Source organism: Lissotriton helveticus, chromosome 11 (genome assembly GCF_964261635.1).
Source record: "Lissotriton helveticus chromosome 11, aLisHel1.1, whole genome shotgun sequence".
Classification (NCBI taxonomy): domain Eukaryota; kingdom Metazoa; phylum Chordata; class Amphibia; order Caudata; family Salamandridae; genus Lissotriton; species Lissotriton helveticus.
Window position 1 is genome coordinate 793,996,014 of NC_136072.1, and position 25,393 is coordinate 794,021,406.

General features: G+C 43.9%; 1 protein-coding gene across 1 annotated transcript in view; it reads right to left on the minus strand.

Annotated features, from left to right (window-relative positions):
- LOC144791946 (poly(ADP-ribose) glycohydrolase-like) overlaps positions 1 to 25,393 on the minus strand; it is a 478,778-nt gene that overhangs the window by 333,467 nt on the left and 119,918 nt on the right. The window contains exons 5-7 of the mRNA XM_078666771.1: positions 13,396 to 13,470; positions 11,279 to 11,368; positions 9,580 to 9,740 (exon numbers count right to left, since the gene is read on the minus strand). Coding sequence (XP_078522897.1) covers positions 9,580 to 9,740; positions 11,279 to 11,368; positions 13,396 to 13,470 — 326 coding nt within the window. The remainder of the gene's footprint in view (positions 1 to 9,579; positions 9,741 to 11,278; positions 11,369 to 13,395; positions 13,471 to 25,393) is intronic.

Below are 25,393 nucleotides of genomic sequence, written 5' to 3' on the forward strand. Positions count from 1 at the left end.
CTAACTTTTTGTAGCTCAGCACCCTCCCTCTCAGCCTTCTTACGCTGAAGAAACACCTGCTTGACTAGATCAATGTCCGCCTTTCCAATTCCTGACGGGTGTTCAAACAGATCAAGACGACCCATTTCAGTAAAACAGGTTTTTAAGTACTTCAGCCAGGGAGTGCCTGACGCATTCTCGAGAGCCATGAAATCATTAGCAATTAAATGTGTTAGGGGAATTTCTTCGCATAACCACATTTTCAGCCAGCATATCAGAGGTCGTAGGGACAGGATATCGCTCAAATACCCCACTCCTAGTTCCTCGTGAACCACAAAGTTGGAAGTGGAGACTGGAACACACAGGAGCCGTTTGTAAAACGAATTTTCTGTGGTCTGAAGTTGTTCCCCAGCCATGTAGCCCCAAAGCTCACTCCCGTATGGTGCGGTTGCTACAGATTTTGCGTCATATAGTTTAATCATAGCAGCCGTAGGCTTTTTACCAAGCTTTGAAGCGAAGTTGAAAATGGAGGCATTAACCTTAGTCACATCACATTTTTTCTTAGCAAGTTGCGGGGCCCAAGATAATTTGGAGTCAAAGAGTACTCCTAGATAGGAGAATGTATTAGAAAGTGGTATTACTGCCTTATCTAGTTTGAAGGTGTATTGTCTCTTTGGCTGTTTCCCCACCTGCATAATGAACGATTTAGAGTTGTTCACTAACAAATCTCTGTCTTCCATGAATTTTTTTAATGCATTAAGTAGCAATTGGAGGCCTTTTTCAGTTCTTGCTAATAGCACCGCATCATCTGCGTATAACAGAACGGGGATGCTTCTTTTCCCCACTCTTGGACTGTCTGATTTCACCTCCTGTAAAACGCCATCCAGCTCATTTATATAAAAATTAAAAAGATAAGGGGCTAATATGCAGCCTTGCCGCACCCCCTTCCCGGTTCTAAAATCATCAGTTACTGACAGGTCTTGGCAATACCTTATATTTGCACTTGTGTTGCTATGGAGGTCAACCAGAAAGTTTATAATGCCGCTGTCTACTCCCTTATCCCTCATGGACCCCCACAGCTTCCCCCTGTTGACACAGTCGAAAGCTGAGGATAGGTCCATGAAGGCCAGATGGACTGTGCCCTTTTGGGCAATGGTATATTTACTAAGTATTAGAAAGAGATTTAGACATTGAGTTGTGGTCGAGCGGCCGTTACAAAAACCATATTGGGCGATAGACATAATATTGTTGTCCCGTGTCCACTCCGAGAGTCGCCGCAATACAATTCTCCCCACTAATTTCGCCATGGAGTTAATCAAGGAGATAGGCCTATAACAAAGGGGGCTATCCCTGTCCCCCTTTTTAAATATAGGCACAATGGTGGAGAGCCCCCATGATAACGGGCATCCAACTCTCGCGGCTGCGTTGATAACCGCCACAATAATCGGGGCCCAGAAATTAGGATCAGATTTGAAGAGATCCGGGGGTATCCCATCAGGGCCTGGTGATTTACCCACTGTGAGCCCCTCTATTCCCACCAAAACCTCTCCTATACTAACATTCAGGCAAGGACCCCCTTTGGTGCATTCAAAGGATACCGCATTATTTTCACATCCCCCGTACAATTGTTTAAAATGTGCAACCCATTCATCTTTTGTTATAACACAATCTAACCCCTCCCCCGAGTCTTTCATCAGGAAGGGTTTCTTAAGCGCCGCCCAAAATCTAGCACTGTTTTTCAGTGTTTGTGGTTCCAGGATCTCAGCCCAAGCCTCATTCTTCAGTACCTCCTTCCGTGAGGCAATGACTGATTTATACTCTTTTCGAGATCTCTGTACTAATTCCTTGTTTCTTGGTTTTAACGACAAGGCCGCTCTGAGGTCACGAGCTGCTTTAGAGCATTCCTTATTGAACCACCTCGGGCCCTCCCTCCCTCTAATCTTTAAAGGTTCTGTCATTGAAATAGCTATTTTATCTGTTAAGCTCTGAAATTCAGACAGAACCTGAGTTGGATCAGAATCAACCTGAGTACATCTAGCGATTATATCCCTACAGTTATTTTGGATGTTCTGGTATATGAGGTCCGTAGTGCACATGGGCCATTTTAGGCGGCGTCTGCCATCAGTTGCTGTTACCCTACCCTTAACCAGGTTACGACTTTCACTAGCCACCCAGGGCCCCCTTAAATGTATAGTCAAAGGGTTGTGATCGCTAAGTGAGTTATTGTCTATAGAAAATGAACGCACAAAGACCTGCATGGGCAAGGTTAACAGCATATAATCAATAAACGTCCCCTTCCCATGCCCTTTAAAAGTTGGGGTAAGAAAACGCTTTGAGGGGTCACATAATGCCATTGCTATAGTGAGACCATGATCATTGAGAAAGTTATTAAAACAGGCCCCCTCCACGGTGTGTTCCAGATGTAAACCATTTATTCTGGAACAGTGTAATTCCTGGAGGTTTTTCCATAGGGGGTCACCACAGGGATGAATATTAAAATCGCCCATGATCAACAAGTTATGTGAACAATCCCTCATTGAGGTGCCTATATAATCATTTAAAATTTCTAAGTTGCCGTAACTTGTAGCATTGTTAATAGAATTATAAAAATTGATCAAACCAACCTTACAATTGCCCGCAGATAAAACTAGACCTTGTATACCAAGATTGCTTGATGGCCTGCTAACAATTGTACATTTCAGAGCTACTGATATAAACATTACCATACCACCCTTTGGTCTTCCCCGGTTTGCTGATACAGCAGGTACAAAGTATGCCTTATAACCTTCAATGTACATTTCACATTTTACTGACCAAGTCTCTTGTAGGCAGATAATCTGAAAGCCCCTAATGTATGATAGCCAGCTTCCGTCTTGCATTTTGTTTTCTAAGCCCGCCACATTCCAACATATGACATTATTTTTTGGTATTGTTGTTTGAGAACCTGAGGGTGAATCTCCCATTCGTGTAGCTGTTGGCTGTGCCTGCTTAACAGGTCTGCTACTTGATTGTCTTTCCCCGGCAGGTGTTCTGCTAGGAGAAAGATGTTCTTTGGAATTGCCCACCTCCATATGCTCTGTGCTAGGTGAGATAACTGTGGAGAGTGTGTCCCTCCCTGCTTCTGTATGTAATACATGGCAGTCATGTTGTCCGTACGGATCAACACTGTCTTGTTGTACAAGTACTTCTGAAAAGCTTTCAGTGCTTGAAAAACTGCGAGCAACTCTAAGTGGTTGATGTGCAGTGTTTTTTGTTTGATTGTCCAGTGCACCTGAACTGTGAATTGAAGTAGGTGGGCTCCCCAACCTGTCAGTGATGCATCCGCTGTTAGTACTACTTGTGGAACCGGCTCTTGGATCAGTCGCCTCTTGGAAAGGTTTTGTGGGTTCCACCACTGCAGAGAGTTGTAAGCGCGACTGTCCACCAACACTAGATCTTTTAATTGTCCTTGAGCTTGGTTCCACTGCCTTGCCAGGCATTCTTGCAGTGGACGCATTTGAAGCCGGGTATGAGGGACAATGAATATACAGGAGGCCATCATGCCTATGAGCTGCATGAACACTCGAGCTGGTAAGGAGTGTTGCGAGTCTGCATATTGGCTATCCTGGCAGGATTTGGATATGCTTTTGCTACTGAGGTATCTATTGTGGCTCCCAGATATTGATGTATGTGGGAGGGCTCTAGATGTGATTTTGGGTAATTTATGGAAAACCCCAGACTGTGCAGCAGCTGGAGTGTTTGAGACGTATGGCTTGAACACTGCGCATACGAGTTGGCCTTTATTAGCCAATCGTCGAGGTATGGAAACACGTGGATGTGTTGCCTTCTGAGGTGTGCTGCTACAACTGCTAGGCATTTTGTGAAAACTCTTGGGGCTGTAGTTACCCCGAAGGGGAGAACTTTGAATTGATAATGTTGCCCTTCTATTGTGAACCTGAGGTATTTTCTGTGAGCTGGATGTATAGATATGTGAAAGTATGCGTCCTTGAGATCTAATGTAGCAAGGAAGTCGTTTTGCTGGAGTAACGGGAGTACTTGTTGTAGAGTAATCATATGGAAATGCTCTGAGAGTATGTATTGATTTAGCGGTCTGAGGTCTAGAATGGGTCTGAGGGACCCATCCTTCTTGGGAATTAGGAAGTATAGAGAGTATACTCCTGTCCCTTGATGTTGAAAAGGGACTGGCTCTATGGCTCCCTTTTCTAGCATGGACGTGACCTCTTGTTGTAACAGTGTGATGTGTTCTTTGGACATAGGACGATGTTTTGGTGGTATGTTGGGTGGAGTAGAAGTGAGTTCCAGGCAGTAACCATACTGGATAATTCGTCTCACCCACCTGTCTGTGGTAATGGCATTCCAGACTGGTAGGAATTGTTTTATTCTGCCTCCGACCGGTGTTGGGTGGTCCGGAGGGAGTGTGATAAAGTCACTGTTTGGTGGCAGTGGAGGCTCTGGTGCTATTGCCGCCACGTCCCCAGCCCTTGTTATTGTCTCCCCTATAACCCCCTCTGTTGGAGTTTTTATTAAAGGTACTCTGGGTGTTACTTTTGAATGTAGAGGAAGCCTGTGAAGTGTTGCCTCTTGCGGAGCCTCTGTAGGAGGAGCGACGAAAGGAACCTCTGTGTTGTTGAAACTGAAGTGCGCCCATAGACTCTGCAGTTTCAGTATCTTTTTTCATTTTGTCTAAGATTGAGTCTACTACTGGACCAAACAGGAAATCTGGGTTAACTGGTTGGTTGAGGATTGTGGATTGCACCTTGTTCTTAAAACCAGAGATGCGTAACCATGCATGCCTGCGTAGTAATACACTAGTATTAATGGATCTTGCTGCTGTATCAGCTGCATCAAGCGCACATTTAATGGAAGCATTAGTTATACATTTGCCTTCCTGAATGAGGTCGTTAGCTTTAGCTTAAAAAGGTTCTGGTAAATGTTGCATCAAACCTTCAAGTTCATCTTAATGCGCTCTATCATAGCGTGCTAATGAAGCCTGTGTGTTTGCAATCCTCCATGAATTTGCAGCTTGTGAGGCCACCCTTTTGCCTGAGGCTTCTAAGATCTTAGACTCCTTGTCAGGAGGGGGCATCTCCTGTTGTTAGAGAGTTGGCTCTTTTTTGGGCGTTTGCCACTACTAGTGAGTCTAAAGGCAATTGGGATTTGATATAGGCGGGGTAGGAAGGGGCCTTATATTTCTTCTCTATTCTGGGATTGAGTACATGCGCTCTGGCTGGATCTTTGAATATGTCTGGCGCATGTTTAAGTACCCCTTTTAACATAGGAAGTGTCCTGACATTTTTCTCAGAAGTAGGAAAGGTGTCTAATAAAAAGTCCTCTTCTATGGGGTCAGTATGCATGTCCACATTGTGATATTTTGCTGCCCTATCTAGCAATTTATTGAAAAGAATGGTGTTGTCAGTAGGCGACGGTTTTGTAGGGTATGTGGAGGTGTCTGGGATGGGCTGTGGATCATATGGATCGGTTTGGTCATCCCATAGGTTATCTTGTGCATCAGGATCTTGTGCATCTGGATCCTGTGGCTCATCAAAATTGGTATAAGGATCTACCCCCATGTTCTCTTCCTCATCATACTGTGAATGTGTAGGAGAGTAAGGCACAAAAGGCATATTAGGATAGAGAGGAGGAGGAGAGAAAGGTCTTGAGGGAGATGTCCCGAAGTCTTTTCTGTTTGGAGGAACAGGTGAAGGAGTGTCCGTGTCCAATGGTCTTTTTTTCCGATGGTAAACTGTAACCTTTCATGTTTCAGGGTCTATGTACAATTTAGATTGTTCCTCACTCACTGGATGAGGATGGAAGAGTTCTTCCTCAACTGTCCGTGGATGGTGCCGATGTTTTTGGCTTGGTGACTAGTCGGTGACTTTTTGGCTCGAGAGCCTTAGGTCGTGGAGCTCTGTCTGGTTCGACTGTCGCTTTAGTCTCGGAGACCTTTTTCGGTTTGATGACTTTGTCCTTGTTGACGTTCTTTAGTACTTTAACAGTCTTTTTTGGTTCGGCGACCTTCTTTGGATCGATGCCCTGTTTCGGATCGACCGGAGTCTTTGGTTTGATACGTTTGTCTTGTTTTTTGTGCTCGACGACCTTTTTCGGCTCGATGTCTTTGCTCGAGTCGACGGCTTTTTTCATATCGCCGGGCTTTCTGTCCGGGTCGAGTATCTTCTTTGGATCAACGATCTTCTGTGGCTTAGAGCTCTTTTTCGGCTCGAGAGCTTTCTGCTCGAAGACTTTCTTGGGTTGGCTGACCTTCTTTTGTTCAAGAACCTTCTTCGTTCGACGACTTTGGGTCGACAACCTTCTTTGGTTCGATGACCTTCGGTTCGACAACCTTTTTCTGGTCGACAACCTTTTTGGGGAGAGTGTTACTCGGGCCAGGTGTTTCAAAAGGCTTAGTCTTGGGCTTCGGAGCCGCGCCGGAAGGCGGGGCTTCTGAAGTAACTTGTCGATCTCAGCTAAGGCCTTTAGGCGATGTGTCGACCGGAGCCTTTTGTTTTGGAGTAAGTGGGGTCGGGGGCTGAGTACTCACTTTTTGCCCCGGCGTGATCTGGTCGTCGGAGTCCGACTGGTCCTCCACGGTGACTATTTCTAGATCCGAGTCTGCCGCTTCCGGGAGGTCATGTTCGTCATCGAAGATGTTCTCCGGTTCCAGTGCTTGTCGCTGCATCTCTTGCCTAGCGGCCCATCGATTCCGGATGGTTTTCTTCTAACGGAATTGGGCACACGCTGAGCAAGTTTGTTCGTTGTGGTCTGGTGATAAACACCTGTTGCATACTGTATGTTTGTCAGTATGCTGGAATTTGGCGTGGCATTGTGGGCACCTTTTGAACGGACTCCTTTCCATCGACAGCAGTCCCACGTGGTGTCGAAAAGGCCCAACGGCCCGCGTCGATGACCGGATTGAGATGGAAAGTTAAATCGAGTCAAGGCGTACCGAACGAGAACAATACCGTCGCGGTAGAAGGCCTTTTGGCCTTAGAAAGTAGGTTAGTTTCGATTCCGAAGTTAGGGTAGAGGAATAACATCCGAACCCAATGGCGGAAAAAAAACAATCTGAGGATGGAGAAGATGCCCATGCGCACTGTAGTCAAGGGGAGGAGTCACCTATCTCGTGATACTTTAAAGACTCTTCCAGGACAACAAGGTGCAATCATGCGGACCCAACACTAGGCGGCAATCTATGCAAAGATATGAATACAGCAGCCCACATGCCTCGAACACAAGGTTTCATTTTTGTTGCTTTTAACAGCTGCTCCGTGGTCTGACCTGCCTTTCAACTGGCAGCTGGCTCTGGCAGCACGACGTCAGAACTCAACTGTAAGATTTGAATATAATTGTCAACTGAGTGTGTCAGAATATATAATGGAAAAGTATTTCCTGACGTACATTATAAGGATATTGCAATTCAACAAGGAGTATCATAACCATATAGAGGAACGAGACCGAGTTCTTTTATAGGGTTATGAAATTCCAAGGTGACTTGCAATATCTTTATCATGTACGCCAGGGAAACTTTATCCCATATAATACATGGTCAGACCAGCAACTTTCTCAAAAACCACTTAAAACCTTGGTGTGTAGCTCTTTCATATGAAAGAGCGAGCATGTTGATAAAAATAAAACCTCTAGGGCAAAATTAAACACATAAGAAGCACTAACTCTGTGTGCACACATGCAGAAAGATTCTAGCTTTTCTCTAACTATCTTAAGGGTGCAAAAAATAAACATGGTCTCTCAGCTTGTCACTGTAAGCTAAAAAATAGAGCAGAAGAAAGAAAAGCAACGTTCCTTTTGGTTGCTCCGCAACCTCATCTGTCTTTTAACGCGGCTGCTGGCAGAAGGCATTGCAACATCAGAACTCGCCTGTAATAACTTATAATAGTTGAGTTCTGATGTCTTGTCTTTATAATTGATGACTGGGTGCGTCACAAGTCGCAGATTACACAGACATGAGAGACTGGCGTTTAAACAGGGATCGCAGAATCCTATGCATTATAACATTCTTTCATTAGGGTGTAAAATGTCAAAAAAGAATATGTTACTTATAAGTATATGCAATGACTATATGGCCCGCTGTCAGCACTGTCCTGGGAATTGAGCTGCATGCAGTGTGCGTTTCCTGCATTTCAGGTTAGTATAGAATGAGGCAACAGTACAATCCTGCTGCTCCCAATAGGATTAATTCAGCTACTTCTTGCTCTATTTCTTTAGGGCATAATACAGCCTTTTTATATTTCTTACTTGTGATCCATTAGGAAATTTCATCACATTTCTTTTCTCCCATTCTGCTGCTGTCAATATTCCCAGCCCTAGCTGGGAATATTGTTCTCCTTCAGTAAAAGTGTTTCTTGCTAATGCTGAGTGAAAGTGAAATCTAAGAATAGATCAGTACTTCAACAACATCGGTTTATAGTGTCTACCATTTATTTCAACTTTGTTAAAACCAACATATAATCTCCTAGCAGATTTGCGATAGACTTTAGCATCAAAAACTCTCAAGCATATTTTTGTGGTGATCAAAACATATTTTATATTTCAGCTTATTTCCACAGACAACAGCTACTCTGGAGGCAAGAATCAACTGTAAACTCATGTTGAAGTGACCCCTGGTTTCAACCAAAGTACAAACTACTACAGAAAACAAAGAAAATACAACATGTTGCTGTTGGAATTTAAAACAAAATCTTGTGCATTTATGATTCCCTGCTAGTTCAGTACCGCACACTGAATAAAAAAGCCCTTCATAAAATGTCTATTGATGCCAGAGGAGAAAAATATTTACAAAGGAACATTTTGCGGCTGAACTCTTCTAACTCTTACCCCTCTCCTTTCTAAAACTTTAAAGTGCAGGTTATAGAACTGCTGAAACCTTGGAGTCCAGTGGCTGGTACCAGTCCCATCGGTGCTGCGCTAGTGAAAAATATGTACTGCACTGACCCTAGAGATACAGGACACTAAAATATGGCACACCGTAGGGCTTCTTAATGAATGCTGGTCAACTACAAAACCTGCCCTCAGTTAAAAGAATGAGATTAGGTGGGTCCTTGATTTGTCTCTCAACTATGTCAACACTGGTGAATGGATCCCTAGTATTCCAGGGGAATAGACAAGACTCCAAACACATTAAAACCCCATCATAGTCATTGGTGGACATCGCTTAAAACACAAATGGTTTTTAATCCAAAGAAGTTTGTGCTGAACATGAATCCTGGTCAAGCATATAGATTCAGCATAGACTAGTTAAATAAGATAAATAAGAACTGGTGATGTTGTGCTGGTACTACAATTACTTCAGAGCAGCAACCGCCTCATCACCAGGCAGCCATTGCTGTAGCAGGCTGCCTCCCCTCCCCCCTGGAGACAAAAGTCAGAGGTAGCAAGGGTTCCAGGGTAAGGCAATACTTTGAGCTTGCTTATCTAGCCACCTGTGTGGTTGTGAGGTCAGATTGCCACATAAGGCAGCAAATACAGCCCTTAGTGCCAAGAAAGTGTGTCTGTTTTTAGGGAAATACCCTTCCTAGGGCCTTAAAAATCTTTGAGCTGGCCCCAACCACATCTATTTTCTGGCATCAAGAGGAGGCCTTCACTCACCTGTTAAAGTTGATGCTGGGATATGTGGCATACTCAGAGTTGCCCTGCGTGGCATTGCGGCGAGGGAAGGTGCAGAAAAAGGCATTGCACAAGAGGCAGGCGACTTGCTGTTGAGACATGGTGATGGCCCGCTGCTGCCCCTTCTTCAGCATGGGGATGGGCTGCAAGACACAGCACATGTTAGGAACGGATACAATCACAGTTCAGAGGATAGTGGATGAATCTCACTGAATGCAGCATGAATATCCATAATGTGCATAAAATCAAACAACACATGTTACAGCAATGGACTTTTGTACTATGAAGCATTTGTGTGCAGTAAAAGTAGTGTGGCCGTAGGACAAAGTTTAAAGAACTCAATGCTCATGATTTACAGTGAAACATGTGTAAGGCCCCGTACTCTGCTGGTACAAGAACATACGTTCTAACATGGTGCAATAAGGTTGTGCTGCACTTTTCAAGCATTTTCCAGTCTGCCAATGTTTTCCCCAAGCAAATTAGGCAATTTGGAAATCCACTAAATACACAATAATTTTTGAATGAGCGACATTTGATGGTGGATCAGAGTTGCTCATAGATATTTATTTTTTAATCTATTTATTTTTCTATAGTGTTGAAGCACCTAAAAGGAATTAGTGTGCTTTACATTAAAGGATAGGTTACAATGCAACATATTTCCGACATAGCCAGATGAAATTGTTTACAATAACCAGGGACACTGGAATATGCAAATTTGCGGTGATGAGTTTTCCACATAACTCTCCACTCAGGGCATTTCAGTTCCCCTTCTTTTGTTGGTGATAATCACAAGGATTCTTCCAAAGTCCATTGCTTAGCCCCTGACTTCAAGTAGGTAAGAGACCAGTAAACCAGTAAACATTTTTCTAAGCACAGGTTTGCACGTGTCTTCAATGTAGGAGTTATTGGTTTCTAAAAGTCCAAGAAGACTGGGCAAACCAAATTGTAGTTTTATTAAAAAATCTTTCTTAAATCATGAGGAAATGCATCACAGCCTTTGTATTTAGCGTGGCAGGCTTTCCCAAGAGAGTAGTAACATGTGAGAGCAAGGAGGAATGGTCATTTCCATTTTACTTACATAAGTATTCAGCTTGGATTCTTGGGTGACATCCAGCGAAACATGAGGTCGAAGAGTTGTTTCACTGTGCACTGGTAAAATATTTCAATACAATGGAATGGATGGGGACTAACCTCCAACACATAGGCAATTACAATATCCGGGGTATACCTCCTTTTAGCAGAGCTAACTCTGCTATTGTGCCTTTCGGATAAAAGAGAGAGTACATACACAAGGCATCTGTCCCAGTACTGTACATATTATGCAGAAGAAGCAGGGCATTAGGCTTGAGGACACTGCATTGAAGTCAGACATGCTGTCCAGAGATTTACTACATCGGACCTGAGGACAAAGAAAGATTACGGAGCGATGCTGCCGATTTGACATACTGTACAGAAGTATTTCTATGATATTGTTTTGGATGGGACTCACTACACTGCAGTCCACTTATGGTGATGTTGTGGATTTGGTACACTACAGTGCTGCTCTAATGAATATTGCTTTGGATGTAGGACACCACAATAAGATATTTTCAATGGTGAAGCTCTGTACTTCCCACACTATAAGACAGTGTCCCCTATGGTGAAACCTGTGCTTCTGGCACACACTGATTTATGTTTTTACCTTTGGGCATATAATTGGTAGCTGCAGAGCCAGCTCTGCCATTTTTGGGATCACAGATGTCAGATAATACTGCCGTTCTCCATCCTTCAGCTGTGAAAAGAGATAAAAGAAGAGGTTTTAAGAGAACAGGAAGATGGCATCAAACCACAGAGAATACAATTGAAATGGGGGTTGAGCGGTGCACTCCTTTGTTAGTAATTGGTCTTCGAATTTTAAATTATACTTTACTCAGTTTTGATTGGGTGTGCTAAGAGGGAAGGAGGAGCCACCCTCCACAGAAATTGTGATGAATAATCAACTAGTGACAGTGGTCATTAGACCCTTCTTGCACTACCGGTGGCAGAAATCCATCTGCATGTGTAAACACAAATTTACTGATACTTAGTTCTATTTGCAAAATTCTTTTAATTTGAAATAAATCATTTCATTTTTTTCATGATTATCAGAACATCCACTGTATGCATTTTCTGCAAACAATCAATCTTCCTTGATGTTTTTTTAGAAAACCAATACAAATGCTTTTTAAACAAAATGGATGAATTTAAACGAAAGCAAAATCGAATCCGTAAACAAACAGGTATGAGTAGGTGTCTTGCCGGGCGGTTGATCCCGAAAATCGCCTTTCACTCGCGTCTAAACGCGGGTAGATCTACAGTCGTTTTGGATTGCGATCTTTGAAACTGGATGCCAGGTTCTTTTCCTAACACTCCTGAGAGAGCATTTCCTGTCAACCTGAAGTCGCACGAAAATATTTCGACTCAGCGTCATTTCAGTAAAGCGTCTTGGTTTCACGCTGCTTCATTATCGGCAACAGATACCATCGGTATATTAGACAATTTTTCTGAACGTGAAGTTTACTGAGTCTGCTACATATTTTTCGGTTTCAAATTACCCTCTCATACGTCCCACGTTGGCGAGACGGTTTTCGGGATCAACCTCCCGGCAAGACACCTACTCATACCGGTTTGTTTACGGATTCGATTTAGGATCACACAGATCATGAATACCACAGCGATGAAACAGGTCGATCGCCATTAGCACCGTTTGATCATTTATCCAACACCGCACATATTTTGAAACAAAGAAACCGAACTTCGTTCCTATCGGTAAAACTTCACACCGAAATATTTTCAGTACACTCACGCTCCCCTGATGAAGGGAAATATTCCCGAAATGCATTGGGATTCGATTTTGCTTTCGTTTAAATTCATCCATTTTGTTTAAAAAGCATTTGTATTGGTTTTCTAAAAAAACATCAAGGACGATTGATTGTTTGCAGAAAATGCATACAGTGGATGTTCTGATAATCATGAAAAAATGAAATGATTTATTTCAAATTAAAAGAATTTTGCAAATAGAACTAAGTATCAGTAAATTTGTGTTTACACATGCAGATGGATTTCTGCCACCGGTAGTGCAAGAAGGGTCTAATGACCACTGTCACTAGTTGATTATTCATCAAACCACAGAGAGCACACATCAGCCAGCTAAAAAGGCTCAGCTACTTGCCCCTCCATAGATAAGGAAGGATCAACCAACACACGGAATGTACAAAACAGATTTCAGAAATAGGTTTACAGGACCATAGAGTAAAACAGAGGGAACTTCTAGAAGTGCTTTCTCTGAAAAGAAAAACATATAGGTGTCCTGTCCTCTGAATGGGACTTAACCTTATTGTATCCTGGTTTTGATTAAATATCTTTTTTAAACAACAAAAAAAACAAGAAAATGTGCCACGGCTTTGACAATATATTCAGATGTGCAGAGTATAAATGCTACCGCTGTCAAGTCACTATACTCTAGCAATATTGAAGGATATAGTACTTTCGTGATAAATGAGCAAAACTGTGTGTATTACTCCACTATCTCCAAATAACAGGTTATATGGCCACTTTTATTTTCACTGACATGACATACACATCTATCCATATATCATAGTTGTTTATTCTCATAGATTAACATAATAGATGGTTAAAAACATCGGTACTGAATGGTAAATACTTCTACCGTTTATCTTTTTCCACAAATGGTGGCTATTGGAATAGAGGTGATACAACCGTCTTCAAAGGATATTTTTTTAACTGCCATACTAACATAACATCTGTAGTTTTTCTCACCGAAGTAAAGAAACTATCCAAGGCATCGAACTTCCATTGCCTTTCATATTTCTTGTTGTACGACTTGATAGCTTTCTGCAATGAAAAGAGTCCTATCAGGATGCATGCATATTTAAGCATAAAAAGTTACACAGCCCTGGCACAAAATTACACATTTTCACGTATTTGTTAGCCCTCCTAATATTAAGTCTAACATATTAATTTTCGGACTTAGATCTTCGCTCTCGTTTTACATTTCAGGTGGTCTTTCTGAAACTTGGCTCGCTCTGGTTCTCTGGTTATACATACCATAATTATATACAACTAGTCTATCAAATAATACATGGGCTATACTGGCCTTCAAATACAAAGTAGGCGATCAGTCCTTAAGTTGTAGCAAGATTTAACAGGATCCGTGCACAAAAGCTTCCCTTTTACATGTTCACTATTAAACTTCATATCCTATCTTTCTAGAAAAGTCACTTGTTGCATGCTTTGCACGTACATCATGATGCACTTAGAAAGTGTCCTGCTTGCAAGGACATTTCTTCGTAAGCATTTTATCACAACACTGTACATTATGTTCAAGGATAAAGTACACTGAGCATGCTGCCCTATCGTATTGTTGTTGTCTGTTCGGAGACCGCTCTGAATCGGAAATACAAACAATGAGTGGCTAAGGAACTCAGACACAGTGCGAACGAGGCCAGTTTTTATTGTATAAACTGCTTCTGAACTTTACCTCGTGAGAGGAGCACTTCCATGGATTATCCAGGATGTTTGCCTGTGGGTGAATGTATGACATTGTTCTGCATTCTGTCCATCAACTGTTGTTTTGCATTTGTCACCCCGAGTGGGATAGGTATGCTCAGACGTGAGTCCCATGCTCTCCACACCACTGGAGTCAAGCTATCCTGGCTGAAGACGGCTGATAGCCAGAAACCGGTCCTAGGATGCTTGATTCCGGTCCAGGAAAGACATGGCTTGGCAGTTTGGGCTGGACTGTTCCCATGAGGCACAGGGTCAAGGCTGATTTGCATATGGCCATGTCTGAACTGGGGTGGTGTGGAGTGCAAAAAAACGATGGATTTAGGCCCAGATCTCTGTACTGGGATGAATGTATGACATTGTTCTGCATTCTGTCCATCAACTATTGTTTTGCATTTGTCACCCCGAGTGGGATGGGCATGCTCAGACGTGAGTCCCATGCTCTCCACACCACTGGAGTCCAGCTATCCTGGCTGAAGACGGCTGATAGCCAGAAACCGGTCCTAGGATGCTTGATTCCGGTCCAGGAAAGACATGGCTTGGCAATTCGGGCTGGACTGTTCCCATGAGGCACAGGGTCAAGGGTGATTTGCATATGGCCATGTCGGAACTGGGGTGGTGTGGAGTGCAAAAAAACGATGGATTTAGCCCAGATCTCTGTACTGGGGTGAATGTATGACATTGTTCTGCATTCTGTCCATTAAGTGTTGTTTTGCATTTGTCACCCTGAGTGGGATGGGTATGCTCAGACGTGAGTCCCATGCTCTCCACACCACTGGAGTCAAGCTATCCTGGCTGAAGATGGCTGATAGCCAGAAACCGGTCCTAGGATGCTTGATTCCGGTCCAGGAAAGACATGGCTTGGCAGTCCGGGCTGGACTGTTCCCATGAGACACAGGGTCAAGGCTGATTTGCATATGGCCGTGTCTGAACTGGGGTGGTGTGGAGTGCAAAAAAACGATGGATTTAGGCCCAGATCTCTGTACTGGGGTGAATGTGTGACATTGTTCTGCATTCTGTCCATCAACTGTTGTTTTGCATTTGTCACCCCGAGTGGGATGGGTATGCTCAGACGTGAGTCCCATGCTCTCCACACCACTGGAGTCAAGCTATCCTGGCTGAAGACGGCTGATAGCCAGAAACTGGTCCTAGGATGCTTGATTCCGGTCCAGGAAAGACATGGCTTGGCAGTTCGGGCTGGACTGTTCCCATGGGGCACAGGGTCAAGGCTGATTTGCATATGGCCATGTCTGAACTGGGGTGGTGTGGAGTGCAAAAAAACGATGGATTTAGGCCCAGATCTCTGTACTGGGGTGAATGTATGACATTGTTCTGCATTCTGTCCATCAACTGTTGTTTTGCATTTGTCACCCCGAGTGGGATGGGTATGCTCAGACGTGAGTCCCATGCTCTCCACACCACTGGAGTCAAGCTATCCTGGCTGAAGACGGCTGATAGCCAGAAACCGGTCCTAGGGTGCTTGATTCCGGTCCAGGAAAGACATGGCTTGGCAGTTCGGGCTGGACTGTTCCCATGAGGCACAGGGTCAAGGCTGATTTGCATATGGCCATGTCTGAACTGGGGTGGTGTGGAGTGCAAAAAAACAATAGATTTAGGCCCAGATCTCTGTACTGGGGTGAATGTGTGACATTGTTCTGCATTCTGCCCATCAACTGTTGTTTTGCATTTGTCACCCCGAGTGGGATGGGTATGCTCAGACGTGAGTCCCATGCTCTCCACACCACTGGAGTCAAGCTATCCTGGCTGAAGACGGCTGACAGCCAGAAACCGGTCCTAGGATGCTTGATTCCGGTCCAGGAAAGACATGGCTTGGCAGTTCGGGCTGGACTGTTCCCATGAGGCACAGGGTCAAGGCTGATTTGCATATGGCCATGTCTGAACTGGGGTGGTGTGGAGTGCAAAAAAACGATGGATTTAGGCCCAGATCTCTGTACTGGGGTGAATGTATGACATTGTTCTGCATTCTGTCCATCAACTGTTGTTTTGCATTTGTCACCCCGAGTGGGATGGGTATGCTCAGACGTGAGTCCCATGCTCTCCACACCACTGGAGTCAAGCTATCCTGGCTGAAGACGGCTGATAGCCAGAAACTGGTCCTAGGATGCTTGATTCCGGTCCAGGAAAGACATGGCTTGGCAGTTCGGGCTGGACTGTTCCCATGAGGCACAGGGTCAAGGCTGATTTGCATATGGCCATGTCTGAACTGGGGTGGTGTGGAGTGCAAAAAAACGATGGATTTAGGCCCAGATCTCTGTACTGGGGTGAATGTATGACATTGTTCTGCATTCTGTCCATCAACTGTTGTTTTGCATTTGTCACCACGAGTGGGATGGGTATGCTCAGACGTGAGTCCCATGCTCTCCACACCACTGGAGTCAAGCTATCCTGGCTGAAGACGGCTGATAGCCAGAAACCGGTCCTAGGGTGCTTGATTCCGGTCCAGGAAAGACATGGCTTGGCAGTTCGGGCTGGACTGTTCCCATGAGGCACAGGGTCAAGGCTGATTTGCATATAGCCATGTCTGAACTGGGGTGGTGTGGAGTGCAAAAAAACAATAGATTTAGGCCCCGATCTCTGTACTGGGGTGAATGTATGACATTGTTCTGCATTCTGTCCATCAACTGTTGTTTTGCATTTGTCACCCCGAGTGGGATGGGTATGCTCAGACGTGAGTCCCATGCTCTCCACACCACTGGAGTCAAGCTATCCTGGCTGAAGACGGCTGATAGCCAGAAACCGGTCCTAGGATGCTTGATTCCGGTCCAGGAAAGACATTGCTTGGCAGTTCGGGCTGGACTGTTCCCATGAGGCACAGGGTCAAGGCTGATTTGCATATGGCCATGTCTGAACTGGGGTGGTGTGGAGTGCAAAAAAACGATGGATTTAGGTCCAGATCTCTGTACTGGGGTGAATGTGTGACATTGTTCTGCATTCGGTCCATCAACTGTTGTTTTGCATTTGTCACCCCGAGTGGGATGGGTATGCTCAGACGTGAGTCCCATGCTCTCCACACCACTGGAGTCAAGCTATCCTGGCTGAAGACGGCTGATAGCCAGAAACCGGTCCTAGGGTGCTTGATTCCGGTCCAGGAAAGACATGGCTTGGCAGTTCGGGCTGGACTGTTCCCATGAGGCACAGGGTCAAGGATGATTTGCATATGGCCATGTCTGAACTGGGGTGGTGTGGAGTGCAAAGAAACGATGGATTTAGGTCCAGATCTCTGTACTGGGGTGAATGTATGACATTGTTCTGCATTCTGTCCATCAACTGTTGTTTTGCATTTGTCACCCCGAGTGGGATGGGTATGCTCAGATGTGAGTCCCATGCTCTCCACACCACTGGAGTCAAGCTATCCTGGCTGAAGACGGCTGATAGCCAGAAACCGGTCCTAGGATGCTTGATTCCGGTCCAGGAAAGACATGGCTTGGCAGTTCGGGCTGGACTGTTCCCATGAGGCACAGGGTCAAGGCTGATTTGCATATGGCCATGTCTGAACTGGGGTGGTGTGGAGTGCAAAAAAACGATGGATTTAGGCCCAGATCTCTGTACTGGGGTGAATGTATGACATTGTTCTGCATTCTGTCCATCAACTGTTGGTTCGAGTCCCAGAACTGTGAACTTCTGTCACCATCCTGTAAAGGAGGCCTGGTCCATACCAGGTTGACTTCATCCTACATCACACATACAGGTAAATAGAGAGTTAAGCTACTCCAAGAGATTCGGCAGGATGCACTTCTTATTACGCTCTGTAGAGTAGAGTCAGGGCAGGTAGGGTTCTCATTATGAAAATAACAAAAAGAAGATCTGTTTGATCAATTTCCCTGGGAGGGGAATCAGTGCGATTATGTTCTAAGATTCCAGACACCTTACCCTGTAAGGTTTAGAGGTCAAGGTGGTGCACTGTGAGCTAGCCAAGAATTTGGCCAACATATTCTGATGATATGCGTTGCGTAGGTCCCCATATTGTGGTGCATATGTTGTCCAACAGCACAGTCTTACTTGATTAGTAGGAACTATACGACAAAGTGTAATCTTGCAAATTTATCAACATAAAGCAGTGGCTGCCATATTGTATGAGGTGAGTTTTGGGGGTATGGTCCTTAAAAAAGCTCCAAACACAAGAGAATAATTTTCTCAGGTTCATGATGACTTTCGTCTGTGAGATCCCACTGGTGTTGCAGTATTTTGAAACTAGGTATTTCCACAATAGCAGATCAGGCTAAACTTAAACCCTCAGTGTACTGGGTCTGCTTGCATAAGAATCCTTGTGCTGCAGTATACCTAAAATCTGTTCAAGAAGTATTTATATATGCAAGCAGAGGTGGCAGAAATTGGTTGAATTACGTTAAAAACCTTCTAACATCGTTGCAGCTACAGTGCTGCTGGAAGCACCCTGCTCAAGTTAGTCCGGATTTAATTTGATCTTGTTAAGAAACAGCACTGGTCCCATAAAATCGAGGACTATATTTCTAAAGCTGTGAAAGGGAGGTTTTGTTGATATACAGTTTTATTGGCTTTATGCAAATATGTAGAACAGACATCACAAAAAATCCATGTATCACCTCTCTGCAGCCCAATATTAGTCATTCATCAGTGTATTGGGTCACTTAAGTCACAAACCGTAGTGTTTTTATTTTTTTTAAATATGTTTTTATTGCAGATTCATAAACAAACAATGAATTATTGCGACCTTCACATCTCTGATCATCGTAAGTCACCGATCAATAATGAAACTGCACACAGCCATTTAGCCCACATCCCGGGGGCTGGGTGGCGTTAGCTACACATCTGTCAGAGATATCAAAGAAAAGATCGCGCCGAGGCATCTGGTCAACAATACAATTTGGTATCTGCTTTTCTATAACTCCCCCCCCCCCCCCCCCCTACAGGCAACTGAATGCAGAGTCCCATAGATATCGAATAATAGCAACACAAACGCAACTCAATCGCACTCAGTCATCCTTCGGAATGCCCCCGTTGGATTCTCCTGACATTCTACATTCAATTAATCTAACCAGGTTGTTGGGAACATGTTCCATGGGTACTCCTCACACTGGCCCAAACATGAGTCTAGCGTCATCTAAGTTCTCTCCGCTATCTGTACCGGTCCCCAACTGACCCTCCCCTTATTCCACCCCCCTCAACTGCTGCTGGTGTGGGCCATATCCATGTACACACAATCAAACCTGTAGCGACCTGAGGGATCCATACATATTTATCTTCGCGTCCCATGGAACCTCCTATATTGGCCGTCCCCTAGTCCTCGTCTTCAATAAATAGTCCTTTAGGGCCTGCACTATTGCCTCCCAGGCCCTCGTCATTTCCAAGCCCTTCTCATTCGCTGTACGAGTAGCTTGTCGGAGTCTAACCGCACTTTCACTCCGGGCCCATTTCTGCAATTCGTTCGTCCATCGCCTAGTAGATGGACCCTCTTTCAATTTCCAATGCCAAGTAATTTCTCTCTGGGCCAAAATAAGGCCCAAGTCAATAAATTTGCTTGTGATTTTTGTCTTGGCCGTGTGAGGGAACCAGAGCAACAGACACGTCGCCATGTTGTACTCCATCTGTCGATCAGTGACCGTGTTAGTCACAAATCGTAGTGTTGCCACCATTTCACCAACATCCCCACACCATTTAGATGGGCTCAGTCACCTAGGTGCACCAATCCATCCCCCTGCCCGCCATTCAGCAAGCGTAGACGGATCAGCTATCTTCTATATTGGATTGCAAGGGAGAATTCCCTATGTACTTCTTTTTGAAGTGGGTCCCTTCCTGTATTCTTATCCCTTGTTCTCTTAATAGTATGTTGCGCAATCGCTGGATTGCAAGGGAGAATTCCCTATCTACTTCTTTTTGAAGTGGGTCCCTTCCTGTATTCTTAGCCCTTGTTCTCTTAATAGTATGTTGCGTAATCGCTGGATTGCAAGGGAGAATTCCCTATCTACTTCTTTTTGAAGTGGGTCCCTTCCTGTATTCTTACCCTTGTTCTCTTAATAGTATGTTGCGCAATCGCTGGATTGCAATGGAGAATTCCCTATCTACTTCTTTTTGAAGTGGGTCCCTTCCTGTATTCTTCCCTGTATTTCTGTTTGTTATTCCTAATTCCTTTTCATCCCCCAGTGACACACAGCATGTCCGACCTTGCTCCTGTGTATTCGGATGAATACATTAAAAAAATCTGTGAAGGCCCTTCCTTGTTCTCTGACATTACTGAGAATGTTCCATCCAATGTTTCTTCTTCTCTGCCTGACCAATTAGAAAAATTAAAGAAAAAACAAGTACGTCTAGAGCTAATGACCCTTATGCTAAGACAGTACCTGAAAGCGGATATAATACCAGTGGGTCTTATAGTACGTAATATCCCCGGTATCTTTACCGACAATCCAAAATATATACATAACTTCAGCCACATTGGGACCACGTGCTCAAGGCACTGGCTTGTCTTGGGCATTGAAATAGCCACTGAAACGCTTTCCTCCCTAGCCATTGAAATTGAGGATATTATAAAAAAGATCAACGACACCAGCTTAGTCCCTGATGCTAAAAAGTTATTGGATCAGGTACAGAAAACTGTAGACGATTTCTACAGGATCGAACAAAATAAGAAAGCTAATAAGGTCAAAAAAGACATTAAGGCCTATCATATTGAAACAACATACCCGTACCTCCATAACGATTTTTACACAAATCGTGCCTATTCAAACCCTCGCAACACCAGGCCTTGGGGACGGTTTAACCAACGCCAAACCCTCGTTGGTTTCTCTGATTCTTCGGTCGACCTATCGGAGAACTCCGATTCAGGGGATAACGCAGGCCCATCGAATAGGAACCCTGGTCCTAGTAGAAGTAATTTTTTAGAAAGAGGCCAATCCAACCCGCCAACACGAGGGAAAGCCAAACAAGTACCTCGGTGGTACAATCCCCCAGGGGAGCGCCAAACGCGACAGAAATGTTATCAGTGGTAGACACTGATACAATGAATACACGCACCATCCCCATTTTTAATTTATCCACCCATGATTTGTCCATTCCTGAAACCGCACTCCTTAGTAAGGGACTCTCCTTTGTGCCTACCGTACGCACTGACTTTCTGGAATTACAGAGCGAAATCCTTAGATTTTTTTGTAGGATTCGCCTGGAAGCTTTCTTCCAAATTAATCCAACACCTTTGGCTTTTGTGAATACTCCCTTTAGACCTCCTTCCACCTTCTCTCCGACAGCAGGGATGGTCACCCCAGAAGTAATTACTTTTGAGAAAATGGTGACTAAAGAGCTTAATGCCCTTAAGGAAACCAAAAGATTCATTCCATACAATCTGCCAATGGAAGAAAAGAAAGCTATTCAATCATTGAAAAGTATCGACACTTTGATCATCAAAAGTGCGGATAAGGGGAAGGCATTGTTTTACAAAATAGAGACTTATATGTAAAGGAAATCCTTAGACAACTTGCCAATACTGATCATTATATGAGACTTCCCACTAACCCGACTAAGGACCTGCAGAGCCTCATTTTTAAAATCACCACAGAGGCTTTAGACGTGGGCATCATTAACACGAAAGAATTTCAATATTTGATTATCAAATCACCTAGAATGGCCGTAATTTACACCCTCCCGAAGGTCCACAAAAATGTATCAAATCCACCGGGGAGACTTATAGTGTCTGGTTGTGGCTCCGTCCTAGAGCCTCTCGGGCATTATGTGAATTTCTTTATTAAAGAATTTGTACCACTCACCCAATGCTACGTTAGGGACAGCATGGCCATGGTGAACCTGATCGAGGAAACACCTTTTTCTACGGGAGATCAGGTATTGTGTACACTGGACGTTGAGTCCTTGTACACAAATATCCCCCAAACTGCGGCCCTGCTGGTTATACGTGACATCCTCGAAAATAGACCCCGACCACATCGGGTACCTTCCATCTTTATTCAAGCGCCAGGATGCCCTTCGGGCGACAGGACCGCGCTATACAAGTATACCTACAATACAATACAATTGTATTCTTACCAACAAGTGAAGGGGACATCTATGGGGGCTATTTTTGCCCCCAATCTGGCCATACTTTTCATGGATAAAATTGAGACAGAGACCATACTGACCCCCTCCAATCCATTTTCGTCTGCTATCTCCATTTGGAAATGCTACATTGACAATATTTTTCTAATTTGGAACAATGACCTTGATAGCTTGAATCAGTTTATCCATTGGCTTAATAAAAACTGTTGCGGACTTACTTTTACTAGTACAGTTGATTCAGAGTCAATTCAATTCCTGGATCTCAACATCTATCATTCTGAAGGCGTACTGCACACTAAACTATACCGCAAACCCACTGAAAGGAACATACTCTTGAGCTACAATAGCAATCACCCCAGAGCATTGAGGGATTCCTTACCCTATTCACAATTTCTCCGTATCAGACGGAATTGCTTCGCAAAAGAGGACTACTTCAGAGAAGCCGCAGTTCTATCTGACAAACTGAAAGATAGGGGTTATCCAAGACAGCTTATTAGGAGAGCAGCAAAACGTGCCTGGTATTGCCCTAGGGAGGTTCTTCTCTGCCCTAAAGACAAAGAAAATGAATCGAACAAAAGAATAGCTTGTGTGACTACATTTTCACCTGTTTCCAACAGTTTGAGAAAAAGTATAATCAAACATTGGACCATTCTTAATGTCGGCACTTTGCATATTGAACGACCTCTATTTGCATTCAAAAAGAGTTCTAATTTAAAGGACCATCTGGTGAGGGCCGCATTGCCAAGTCCCCCCATACGTGATACATTAAATTCCCTTTGGGATCTAACACCGCTTGTGGGTCATGCCAAACGTGGATCATGCAATGTATGCGACCTTACCATAGAAGGTAAAACTTTAAATTTTAACAGTGTTATCATTAATTGTAAAACCTTTACCTATCGTAACAGCAGTGATTTGATTTATTTAATTCAATGTCCGTGCAAGCTTGTGTATGTTGGCCAAACCACACAAAAGATAAAAACAAGGATAGGCCAACATCGGAGCAGAATTCGCTGCAAAACGCCGAACGCTCCTTTGGTTGACCACTATACCGAGAAAGGACATAATGACAATGATTTGAAATGGACTGTCCTCAAATCAATTAAATTGCCATCCCGTGGAGGAGACATTGCACACTTATTGAATAGAGAGGAACTCAAAATGATTCTACTGATGGACAGTATCAGAAATGGACTGAATCGCAATGAAGATTGGACCACACTACTCTGAAGATGAAGCCTTCTGCGACAACCTGATCACTCGCTGGTTGGGTGTAAACTTATGCTGTCATGATATTACATTGTCTTGCTAATAGATGGGTTGAAATTATGTGATTTATGTATCTATATGATGCATGATATTCACCCTTACTCACTGCGCCGATATTTTAATTAGGGATTTACTATACTCACTGCGCCGATATTTCAATTAGGGATTTACTATATTCACTCTATCCGCCTTGTGGAACTTACTCCACTTTAAGAAGTTCGCATCTTTCCCTGTCCCTATTGGGCTGTCATAACCTTCCTGCGTGAGCCCTCCAGCCCCTCGAATCGGATGATGCATGATATTCACCCTCATTCACGGCGCCGTTAATTTAATAAGGAATGAATCACAGTCATTGTATCCGCCACGCGATATTCGCTCCACTTCAATATGTCTCCCCTTTTGGATACTTTTCCCATCCCAAAATGGCTGCCGCAACCTTCCTGCGCGAGCCTTCCAGCCTCTTCAATCATGGCCGACACACTTCTCCTATGGCTCATGCGCTGTGACCCGGTGCCAGATCGGTGTGACCCTGCCCGACTGCGATACACTGCTGTTCCATTGTGAACAATAAGGTAAGCTTGATCAACAATCCTCGACAATTAATCCTCACTTAGCCTCAATATGCTGTTTGCTAATATATTCCTCAATCTATAGGTCCCGTCGAGGTCTTAATAATTTTTGTTGCCCGACCGACCAGTTCCGTAGTTTTACTGGAACACGGAGGTAAGCATAGTTCCTTTCCTCCCCTCTCATAATCGCTGCTTGTGTGTACCCAGAACCATCTCCCACACCAATTATTTCCCGTAGGTGCCGCCTGACTTCTGGTGCTCACCATCAATTGCGCTGACATTGCGCGTCCGGATTTTATATGCTGGTAAGCAAATTACCGATCCCCCTTTCACCCTCACAAATCGGCTCTCAGACTGTTCTGTAATTTGGTTGTTACCTCTCTCTCTTGCCCTAAAATCTTTTATAGATTTTATCAACCCTCGCCTGTCTGCAGTGGCGCCACTAGATGGGACATAATGTATGTCCATCGATACAGGTGAGCCCTCTTTTATCAGACCAGGTTATTTTATCGTCCAGTCCCTTCCCCTACCGTGTTTGACACCCTTTCTTTTACTCTTAGCCTTACCATAACTACGGCGTTCTACACTCCATGACCTGTTTCCTTATAACGGAAATACACGGAGGTAAGCGCCATGCCATATTTTCATTTTGTACTTATACAGCCTTGATATGGCTTGTGTTTAATTAAGTGCCATCCATAGATCTTCATGCCAGACCCTTCCAGCCTTAATATAATAGCAGTGAACCCAGACATCTAGCCCTGCTTATCAATTGGGTGAGCCCGCTTATCAGCATTTGCTTGTTTTAACATCCTCATTATCTGGTTGGCACCTTTAATATGGGCTCTAGAGGTTATTTTCTTTGTTGAATTATTACTAGCTTTCTTTAGACACGGTACATATCTGATTACGGTTTTCTGATTATCTTTCACTATCTCTGACCTTTTACTATCTCTGATCTTAATTCAGACACAGAATAACTCAGACCATCTGCTATAGTCACCTTATCACCTTATCCATTGACTGATTCACTGGTTGTTAGATCACAAGTAAGATAATGTGTTTGAATTGCACTGGTTACGCATTCACATATACGGATGACAGGTTTCCACCTTTGAGCATGGCGTGTGATCAGTTTATGCTGTGTGTTATAGGATGAATTAAGAATCTAAACAATTGTTTTTCTGTCTTTATGTTTTCCCAATTTATTTACAGGCTTACTTTGTAGGCAATTCATTGGTTGTCCTGATGATGATCCTTTATGATTGTAGGATCCAAACGCCGTCGACAGTTGTTGTAGTCTAAACATAAGTTCTCCATTGTGTGACATAATTGCGTTTTTACTACAAGAGTAAAGCTACATTATTATTTGT